At 38.2% G+C, this 10911-nt stretch overlaps 2 protein-coding genes across 2 annotated transcripts; one reads left to right on the forward strand and one right to left on the reverse strand.

The window, feature by feature from the left end:
• Positions 1–905: 905 nt before the first annotated feature.
• LOC103353063 (serine/threonine-protein kinase NIM1-like) lies at positions 906–3863 on the forward strand. Its single transcript, XM_008275827.1, has 4 exons — positions 906–975; positions 1134–1409; positions 2609–2877; positions 3108–3863. The coding sequence occupies exons 1-4, from the start codon at positions 906–908 to the stop codon at positions 3861–3863; spliced, it is 1371 nt and encodes a 456-aa protein (XP_008274049.1).
• Positions 3864–6918: 3055 nt separating this feature from the next.
• Positions 6919–9568, reverse strand: ccl25a (chemokine (C-C motif) ligand 25a). Its single transcript, XM_008275828.1, has 5 exons — positions 9502–9568; positions 8704–8789; positions 7879–7996; positions 7679–7784; positions 6919–7559 (listed from the first exon to the last, which is right to left on the reverse strand). Exons 2-5 carry the CDS (start codon positions 8765–8767, stop codon positions 7536–7538), a joined length of 312 nt encoding a protein of 103 aa, XP_008274050.1. The 5' UTR covers positions 8768–8789; positions 9502–9568; the 3' UTR covers positions 6919–7535.
• Between the last annotated feature and the right edge of the window lie 1343 nt (positions 9569–10911).

Here is a 10911-nt window from a genome sequence, read left to right on the forward strand (position 1 = left end):
AACAAGCAGCTTATGCATGATGACTACTAGACAATCCTTGTGTCCAGTCTGTGTAGCAGAGTACGATAGGTAACAGACATCAGTAGGGCGTGCTCACTGTCTGGCCAAGTGTCCTTCTGGTGTCATGGTCAGTGTCTGGGTCACTGTGTGGTTGTGTAGCCCAGTCACAAGGGAGCACTCGCTCACCCTCCGTGCTCACTACCTTAGCTTCTGGCTGAACTCAAGTGCACGTAAAATAGCATTTATTCTTTTGGTTTGGTGGAAAGATGCCATTTGTTATCACTATAGTCTTTAGCAACATTGCAACTATTACAAAATTTGAGAGTTAATTAGATGATATAGTTAATTTACAAAGTGAAAATGTAATCCTCATGAAAAGCCACAACCAGAGGAAACCCATACAACTGAGCCCCTGATGCAGCTCTGGCCTTCCAGCCTGTCGACCCCTAACAGTGATGATGTAGTGTAGGTAATCTCATCAATGGTCTGTTCAAGGACCTGTATTAGGTAGTGTGTTCGAGTCTAGGGGTTAAAGAAACCTTGACTGTCTGCATGGGAGGAGTTCAGCACGTAAGGATTATAGGGTGTTATGTTGTAGTTCTGGATTATACAGCCAGCACTGCAGCATAGAGTGAGAGCTGGTGAAGAGGAGTTCTACCGTCGCAGCAGCTGGACAGGCAGTCGATTGTTTCAGAAAATTCCTCTTGGAACATTTTTCCTGATGCATGCGGATTGTTTTAATTTTTTAAATTTATCATGCAGCTCACATTTGTTCAGACAGCTTTTTTCCTGCAGTTTTTGTTTTGTAGAAATTAGTTTTCTTGGTAATTTACCACCCTTTTCCCCCCTAAAATCCTCCAAAAGACAAAAACTAAGAAAAACAGAGTGCCTTCTGGATAGGAATCATGTATGTGAACAACAGAAATAACAGCATCAACACAGAAAAGAGTAAGAAGAACATAAAAGGGAAAACATGTGAGTATAGATACAACACTTTTTGTTCAACTTAACTTGCATTATTTTATGCTTTAATTAAACCTTGATTAGATTGAGTACAATGCAGAAAGTTGTTTTTCCAAATAGCTGCTGTTATGTCCCAAAATATACTAACTTCATTCTTTCCTTCATCTCAGGGGCTCACTTGAAGACAACTCCATGTCAGGAAGAAATCTTCACCGCTTCGTCCCCAAAGGTGGGCAAGAAGGTGGAGACAAAGGAGAACATGACAGACGATGAGAAAGCGATGCAGCGCACAGCGTTTGGGAAGGCCCTGTATGATCTGACCCATTCAGAGAAGGTGATGAATGATCTGACGTTTGGACGGCGAGTGGGGCTTTATGAGCTCAGAGGGGAGATCGGCTCTGGCAACTTCTCCCAGGTTAGATTGGGAATACATGACCTGACCAAAGGTGAGATTTTGGATGCTTTGCCTTTTTTTTTTTTTAAGTTTCCATTTCTTTCGTTTTCATAGCTCCACTGATCAGGTAGCACAAGTGGCTGTAGCTTTGAAATCATGCATGTTTGGCTGTGGGGATATTACTCAAACTTGTTTGCTTCAGAGACCATCCTACTCATGTTCATTTATTTTCCATTCCTACCATTAATGATTTCAGGAAGTTCAGAGTTGAAAAAACTGTCTGTCCATGTTTAATAGCATGAAGCAGTCTGCAAATATGATGGGCGCTCCTGTTCTTTAGTTCTAAAGTCATCAGTGTGATGGGTGTCAAGGTAATGATAAATTGGTCAGAGAAGGCCATATCTCCCATATACTTCCCAGGTGAAACATTTGAAGCACCACTGCAAACCCTGTCAAGTAAAGCGGGTCTTATTAACTTTCCTATGCTGAAAATACAGAGCAGTGTCTGATTATTATGAGAATTTTTTTAATTTGATTGCGTTCCTTTTATATATTGTGAAAACAATAATATGTCATGCAAATGTTGTAACCACATTATATAATCAGTAAATATATATTATTAAATGGCAACATGCCAAAACCAGTTTGGAGAGTGAAGGCAGACTTTTAATGCAATGTAATGCATGCTTGACAGTACATGTTTCTCTTATATTGTCATATAGATTTTGAAATATAAAAACAGTTTTACAACATGGAAACCTCATGCTATTCTAAAGGATTATTTTGAGTCCTTTCCAGAGGTTTTTTTTTTTTTTCTTTTTACCTGTAGCTCATACTTTAGAAGACTTAGACACTTTTCTGCCAAATGCCCCGATTCAGACGGAAACTGTCAGTTCTGCAATAAATGTACAGACAGTCGGCTCATGGAAGACACTCAAGTCAGCTCAGCTCAGCACTTTACACAATGTAAGTCCAGTCTGGGTCATTCCAGATGTCAGAACACATAGATAATCTCATCAGCCAGCCAGCCACTAATCCATACAGTTTCCAGTCTTCGTGTAACATTACAATGCTGATAAGCAGGCAGTCTGTGGGAATTAATGAAAGGCATAGATTAAAACACAAAGGAAAAAAGACAAGCAAAACACCATAACATAAGGCACTTTAAATAATGGAAAAGGTAGGGAAAAAAAGTTTGTTTTATTCTTTGTTGCTTCACCATTTATGTCCACGTCTGTCTTCACCTGATAGAAAGAGTGGCAGTAAAAATCCTGGATAAAGTGCGTTTGGAAAAACGCTCGCAGGCTCTTTTTGCCTCTGAAATCTCTTGCATGGAGAAGCTGGCCCACCCCAACATAGTGCGCCTGTTTGAAGTGGTGGAGACGTTTAAGCGGCTCTACCTGGTGATGGAGTATGCCAGTGGAGGGGAGCTGTTCTCTCGGATCAGCAGCAGAGGGCGCCTGTCGGACCTGGAGAGCAAGCTGGTGTTTTCACAGGTCCTGTCTGCAGTGAGGCATATGGTGAGTCTAAAGAAGTCTTCTGGTTTGATGATTTTTAAAGCATCATTTAAAAACTTGTTAATAGGTTATATGTTTGTTTGTTTTTTTTAATTTAAGAGCTGTTGTGTCTTGTAACTTAGAATTTAGAGATCTTTAAAATGTTGTGCAGTAGAGCTAATTAAGTTTCTAATTCCCCTCTAATGACACCAAATGAAATCTAAAACATGTATTTGTTTTTTCCCCTTTTCCAGCATGATAATAATATTGTCCACAGGGACCTTAAGGCTGAGAATGTCTTTTACACCAACACCTTCTGCATTAAAGTGGGTGACTTTGGTTTTAGTACATCTTGCTGCTCCAATGACATCCTCCACACATTCTGTGGCTCACCGCCATATGCAGCCCCTGAGCTGTTCAAAGAGAAAGGCTACATTGGTCAATATGTCGATATGTGGGCATTGGGTGTGTTGCTCTACTTTATGGTGACTGCCACGATGCCATTCAAGGCTACTAACACCGGCAGGCTGAAGTGCTGTATCCTGCAGGGCTCCTATTCCATTCCCCCCTACATTCCACAATCATGCCAGGACATCATTAAGGGCCTCTTAAGGCCAGTTCCTGTAGATCGCCTCACTATGGCACAGATCATGGCCAGTGACTGGATGAGAGGCATCGAATACCCCCAGGCCTTCCCTGCCTGCAGAACCACACCCTATCATCTGGTTGAGTCTAACTGCATCCTCACCTCTGATGAATTACATGTGAAGGCCATGCTGGAGGATATTGGCATCACCAAGGTCCATCTTCTCAATAACAATATCGACTTGAGAAGCCCCATTACTGGGACCTATCGGATTTTGCTACATCGAATCCAGAAGAGGAGCTCTGTGGAAGCTGTGGGTTATATCCCGACATGCACCAGTGAATCCCAGAACAGACTCAAATGGAGAGCTGGCTCAGATGGCCTGCTAAACAAGCGCCACTCTGTAGTCTGCATCATCATGTAGTTTAGTTTCTAAAAGAAATAGTTCAACCTTTTGGAAAAAATGGTTATTTACATTCTTTCTGAAATGAGACAGTTGAAACCACTTTCATGTCTGTGCTTTAAGTATGAAGTGAGAGTTTAACATAGCTACTCTAGCTCTCACTAATTAATATGTTGTGTCCTGTTTATTTAATCCATACACAAACAGCAATATCAATCCCAATTCTGTGGTTTTAGAGGAAGAGAGTTCTATAACAGCTGCTCCGTTGTCACATTAGGCTGCTAAAAGAGCAGTATGTGGTTTTATATTTGAATCTGGCTGTGAAAACATGGTCTCATGAATGCAGGTGTACACAGTGGCATACTCCATGACTGTAATTTGGCATCTTTAGTCCACTAAACTAACATCGAAAGAATTTAGAAAGTGAGCTGCTTTTAAACCAACTGAACATGAAAGTTACAATGAGGGCTGACAGTGACCCAGAATTCCACTTTCAGCATGGAAGCAGGAATGGGAAGGCATCTAACATTGTATAGACTTTATTGTGCTTGATTTTGTGAGATCATTATATCCAGTGTCCAGTTTTTTGGTTTTTCTTTCACCTTCTCCTAAAACCTACAAGTTATGTTTTGATCATTAACTGAGAGAGACACATCGAAATCAATACTGATATACTAACGATGAGCAAGACAGTTGTCCTGTTTGCCCGTCTCACCTCTTTATTTGAAAGAAAAAGTCCTAAAAAAGTAATAAAAATGCAGACGTTTCCCCCCCTCCCCCAAAAAAACCTTCCTGAGCTTTTCTTTAAATGAGAATCAGATTTTTCTTTTTATACAGGAAATGTTTGATTAATGAAATAATTTATTCTGAACTGTGAATTTTGTACTCCAGCATGTCTTTATGTGTTCATATGTACAACATCTGTACTGTTTTTAAAATAGCAAATGCATTTTTGCACTTTAAAACAATTTCATTTTGCTTTTAAATGTATGAAAGTGAATCACCTTAGTCTGCCATACAGCACATGTACTGATGAATAATGACAGCACTCACTACAGTCATGGTCCTAAATATTTCTGTCACATATTAGAATAGTATATTTGATTCACTGCATTTACAGCTCAGGGTTATGGCACGTTTTGATATTAGATTAGGTTGTATAAAATATGGCAATAAACATATGTCATTTCCAATTTACTTTGCGGTGTGTATTGTTTTACAACTGCTTTCATCTTTCTTTTTATTTGTTTCCCCTTTTTATTTCACCTTCATATGAACTATGATTTATACTTCCATCATACCAAACAATCTTGGTGCCAAACTACCAGAAGACATGAAAGTCTCTTTGCTTGCCTTTTCATGCCTCCCATAATATTTTCTACATTTCTTTCTCTACTTTTCAGTCTCCATCACCTTATTGCTTGTAATTCATCACATTTGTTTCATTGTAAAGTAAGTTTTGCATATTATTTTCATACTTTGCTTTCATGGTTTTTCCCCTTGATATAAAAAGGATGAAATGTCTGCAGCCAACTAGACAGTCTTTTCTACCCCAGCATGCAGAAACAAAGCACACACCCTCCTTTGTCATTATTGTTGTGATATATAAAGAAAAACACAGCGTCAGCACCAAAAAATCCTTTTTAAGCTGCAACCCCATTCTGTCACCTCAGAATGTGGTGCATCTATTAGTCATACTCAATGCCATTTTGAATGTCCATCAAAATTTTTTAATATCATTAATGTCTTAGTAATTATTAAGCATTTGTCAGCCTATCCATCCCCTTTGGCTCTGAGGGAAGTTGGCACCACATTCAAACAAATACACCAGTTGCATGCATTGAGGATTATCTCCTTTAAAACAATAATTGCCCCACTTTAAAAATGCTTTAACAACAATACAATTAATCTCACTTTTCTCACGTGTGCATTAGCTGAGAAGTGTTCAAACCTTTGCTTTAATCAACAAACATCAGATATTTAACACAGTGCACAGGCCTGCAGGGGCATACACTTTTTCTATTCAGACATATTTTTAACAAACACTTTGTCTCATCTTGCTATTTGCAAGATGAAGCCTCTCCAAGGCACCAACGTGTGGAAGTCATCAATCTCCACCGACAGCAAAGTCAAACAAGCTGAATTACGATCAGTGAGATTTTATCAGCTGCAAGCCCCGGCAGTTCTTGTGAATGTCCATGGTGATGAGAGCGAAACACACACAGATCAGTGAGTGAATCCAACACGTTGTCAGATAAAATACTGTTGTAAATCATCACTGGTACAAGTACTTTCATTGAGGTTTTGCCTGTGCCTGTGTTCTTTCTGCAGATTTTTTCCCGCTGTACTACAGTATTTAACTCTTTCACTTGTACTGGTTTCATTTGTTATTTGTTGGATCTAATTAGTTCTTCATTCTGTGCAAATCAACACAAATACGAAAAAATAAAGAATGTAGTTGTAACGTGTGTAAAGCAGTGAATGTATCGCTTCCACACATGCTTTACTATATAGGACAGAATTTTTTGGATTGAAACATCATAGTTTATTGTTGTAGTTCTACTTCTTGGACCTAGTTTTTCACGTCTTGTAAGGCGAGGCTGGTTATAAGTCTTCTAAATTAAAAGAATCATGTTTTTTTTTTTGTTTTTTTTTTTTTATTTAATTTTTTTTTTTTTATTGTGTGTACTATATTTAAAGTGACACTGCAGTCAAAATTACCAATTCAAACTAGCTGATGCAAAAGAAGTCTCATAAAAACCTAAAGAGACCAGAGATGTGCAGGTAAATATTTTAGGACGATAAACATTTTCGATTGTTAATATGTTCTCGTGCTTTGTATTTAAACTATAACCACATATTGTTGAGTTTTCATCACGTCAAATCATTTTCAGAAAGGCCTTTTATCAATGTGCAACTCAAGCTCATGCTCTTAAAATTCAGTATTTGTATGAGAAACGAAGAAGAATGTGTCATTTTCCCCCTTTTTCACATATAACTGAAGCAAAAGGAAAATTAAAAAAAAAAATAAAAAAAAACTTATATGAACATAATCATAAACTTTTAAACACCACTGTGTGGGGAGGGGTAAGAAAGTAATGCTTTTATTGGAACATATTCACTGTAATAAAACCTGTACACAAAATGAATTTAAAGATAGACATTCATACAGTTTACAAGAACTTAAGACAGATCATTTCTTTTTCTATGACACTCAATTCAAAGATTAACTTATATAAAACAACTGGTGTATTCACATAAACATTTTCTAGTGTTTCACTGCACACATTATGGAGTAAATAGCTACCCTAAATGTTACACGTCATAACCACTCCATCATCACTTCTATGATTAAACAACTTATTGAATATCTGATGTCTGAAAAGGCAAGAAAATAGTCACAAATGTTTTCACTGAAGAGCCATGCATATAAAGGTATTATATGTGTTAACTGGTGGCCATTTGGCTTGAAGAGCCCAACCCAGAAGAAGTTCTGCTGAAGCTCTACACAAGCTTTTGACCTTTGTCTGAGTGCAGAGTGAAAGCAAAAGTAATGCTACAAGAGTTCCTTGAACAACCTCCTCACTTAGCTTCCAGTAAGCCACCATAAAACTGCCATAAAAGCGCTTGTTGCTTAATAATAACATGGCAGAGGGCAGAGGGAATGATGAACGATTGCAGCAGGCAGTCATCTCAGCCTCTGTTCGAACGGAAGGGCTGTGAGAAACAAAGACATCTGTTTAAACATCAGTTGACACTTTTTCTTTCTTTTCTTTATTTTTTTTTAAATTAAGGAACAACACTATCCTATCCTCAGATCAATAACTGTTCTGTACCTTTCTGGGGGGCTTCCAGTTCTTTTCATCAATCCTCTTCATCAGGTCTATGACCCATTTTTCTTTGGGGTCTGTGCAAAACACTCGTCCCCTCCTCATGGTGAAGCTGAAGGATAATTCATAGAAAATAAGTAAGTGTTACAATAAGATCAAGTCAGTTTTAAAGTGGACGTTGTTATTGTCTGTCCATTTGTACCTACATTATAGCTGGGATGTTACAGCCTCCATCTGGCTTCTGCTCTCTGTACTTCACTGCGTGTCTTCGAGTACCGTGTCTCAGTTCCCTCACATACTTCAGACAGCAGTCATCATAGGACACTGAAAGATCACAAATCCAGTACAATTTAATGTCCCCATATTAAGAACAATGTAATACTCTGTTGCCCATAAAGTTGAAATAAAACATATTTTTGCCTCTTCTTGTGAAATGATTGTGACAACACGATTTATTCTTGAAAGATAAAGTGTGTATCTTCTCAAAACTTTATTGATATCACGACATACATACAATACATATCACAGTAAAAATTAAACCACAATTAACTTTTGCAAACTGTGTATTCAGGCTTAAACTAAATTGGGGGTATTGAACAATAGGATTAGGAGTTTTGTTTTTATTTTTCAATCTTGGTCACTTTAACAGGAAACGCACATTCAAGGGGATTTCATGCATAAGAATGTCCAATATTACTCTTTCAAATGTCACTCAGTCACTAATATTGAGTATGACCACCCCTGACACGGATCAATGTGTTAAGACATCATGGGCAAATAGAAACAAAAAGAGGAATATGTCTGAAAACAAAAATTATTCCAACTTTATGGGCAACAGCGTAATTAGCACAGCTTGTGCAACCTGAACAAGTCAGTCTTTCAGGTATACAATGAGGCAACACCCACCCATGCAGGTACTTAAGCAATAAACCACCTTCATTGACCCTTACTTTATCTTTTTTATGTGTTTACAGATCTTTATTGCATGCAGCAAATGTCACAGATACCAGCTGTTCTTTACACTTACGTACCTTGTGCCAATGCAAGGCAGAGACAAGAAAGGACCAGCACGAAGAACAGCGTGTTGAACCGCATGATGAAGTCTACAGTGGCAGCTCTGAAAGAAGACACAAAGAATTACATTTTTTACCCGCAATCAGCCTTATCACTTAGTGATATTTGTACCACAGCTCCTCCCAGACTGTCCTCATTCACATCTGAGAGCTTGAACCTTACACAAATATTTTCCATTGGCTACCTTTGTGTTGTCGCTATGTATCTAATACATTTAATCTTTTCAATTTGACAGCTCAGACTGGCAGACAAATCACTCACTCTCCTTTGCAGTAGAGGATAAATTGGCTCTTATTGAATAAGGCAGTTATGCTTCTTATGCAAAGTAAGTTCTTAATTAATACACTAACATTTGATGTCTGTAAATGTTAAGTATAATTCTGACTTTTTAAAATGTTATTTTATTGCTTTTAAAAATACACAAAATTCTAGAAATTAGGATAGATCAGTATCCACTCTGAATCCTTATTTTATCCTCAAAGTATATTTTATTTTATGCCCTAAAATCTGCTTTTCATAACAAAATGTAAACTGTTAACATAAAGCTGTCTTCAAATCTGCAGATTAGAATTTGGCACATTTAAATCACATTAATGTCAGTTCATTAGCGCTTTCTTTGCTAAAATAAAGTACAGTGAAGAAAAGGTGCAGATGATACAAAACCTATTGAAACTATTTACAATCACATTAGAGGAAACCACAACTATGTACTAACAGCGTGCAGGGTCTCTCTGACAAAATGACTGGCTACTCACCTCCTGTGCTCCAGATGCAGCTTCTAACTCTCTAGTCTTGTGTCTGTCAACCTGTGCAGGCACGACACTTATAAAGCCCTGGGAGGCATTTTGCCAGGGATCATATTTCCATAAACATAACTCACCTTTGTACCGTTCTTAAGTTTCTTCTTCTTCTTCTTTCTATTTTCAACTCAACATTGACGCGCTGATGTGTTTTTTTAGGTGTGTCCCCTGATGGACACATGAAAGATTTTGTGTGATGCTGAATCAAAAACTTTCTCTTGTCTGCCACCCCCTCTTCCCATGTAAAGTTTTCATCAAAAGAAAGTTGGATGTATTTGTAAAACAAGCGCCATTAGAAAGATTTTGTGCAATGACAGCTAAATGCTTAAAATTTTGCGAGTGCAGTTGCATACGAGCAACATGCATGCATGTGATGGAGGGACGTCGCATATATGTCTTTATTAGACTATATATCAGTTTAGAAATTGGAAAATTCCAAGTCCTATCATAGAATTAGCTCAATTGTTGCATAAGGTTGTTGCAATTGGCCTGTAAACTCTTTGAAAGGTTTTAACTGCCCCTCACACTGACAGTTACATATTGAGAAATACTGAGTGTTCCATAATGGCTGTTGAATGAAGGCATCAAGTGCACTCATTCTTGCATAACTTGTTCTCAGCTCTTATCCAAAAAGTCCTGCTAAGGCTATCAATCGACTTAGGATCAGCATTTAACAACATTTTTGGCATTATAGACTCAACAATTGAACTTTTGTGCTAAGATGCAGTTGCTGAGAAGCATCTGACATTGCACAACATGCTCAACATTGCAGTGGATGAGCTACAACAGCAAAAGCCCACTTTGAGTTCCACTTCTGGAGTCAAGTACGGAAATCTGAGGCCCCTCACAGTTGAAGACTAGAAAAATTTTGCGTTCTCTGATGAATCTCCACTTCTGCCAATACATGCAGATGGTAGGCCCAAAAGCTGGCGTCAACAGCATGACTCCATCCACCAGTTGTGTCTTGTGTCAGAAGCCCAGGTTGGTGGTGCTGTGATGGTTGGAGAATATTTTCTTGCTGTACTTTGCTTTACTTAATACCAGTCAATCATTGCATGAATACCATAATTCTAACTGTGTGTATCCTATTATGGCCACAATTTATCCGCTTTCTAATGGTTACTACCTGATATGCACCATTTCATGAAGCAAACGTTTTCACAGATTGATTTCATTAAAAATGAATGGGAGAATGGGAGATTTGAAGAATGAACATGCATCCAACAAAGCTGCAGAAATGATGTGGTGCAATCACATCATCGTGGGCCTGCATCTGTTTCCAACATCTTGTGAAATCCCTAAAAAACTGAAACTGTTTTTAGGGCAAAGGTGGGCCTACTCGGTATTAGTGAGGCATTTCGAAAG

This window comes from Stegastes partitus, unplaced genomic scaffold (genome assembly GCF_000690725.1).
Source record: "Stegastes partitus isolate 25-593 unplaced genomic scaffold, Stegastes_partitus-1.0.2 Scaffold59, whole genome shotgun sequence".
Classification (NCBI taxonomy): domain Eukaryota; kingdom Metazoa; phylum Chordata; class Actinopteri; family Pomacentridae; genus Stegastes; species Stegastes partitus.

Excerpts from the sequence above, each read along its gene's own strand:
- ccl25a (XM_008275828.1), bottom strand. The coding sequence starts at position 8,767 with ATGCGGTTCAACACGCTGTTCTTCGTGCTGGTCCTTTCTTGTCTCTGC. Across the intron at positions 7,785-7,878 it reads TGTAACATCCCAGCTATAAT|CTTCACCATGAGGAGGGGAC; the intron begins GTAGGTACAAAT and ends ATTATCCTTCAG. Across the intron at positions 7,560-7,678 it reads ACTGGAAGCCCCCCAGAAAG|CCCTTCCGTTCGAACAGAGG; the intron begins GTACAGAACAGT and ends TGTTTCTCACAG.
- LOC103353063 (XM_008275827.1), top strand. The coding sequence starts at position 906 with ATGTATGTGAACAACAGAAATAACAGCATCAACACAGAAAAGAGTAAG. Across the intron at positions 1,410-2,608 it reads AATACATGACCTGACCAAAG|AAAGAGTGGCAGTAAAAATC; the intron begins GTGAGATTTTGG and ends TTCACCTGATAG. Across the intron at positions 2,878-3,107 it reads TGTCTGCAGTGAGGCATATG|CATGATAATAATATTGTCCA; the intron begins GTGAGTCTAAAG and ends CCCCTTTTCCAG.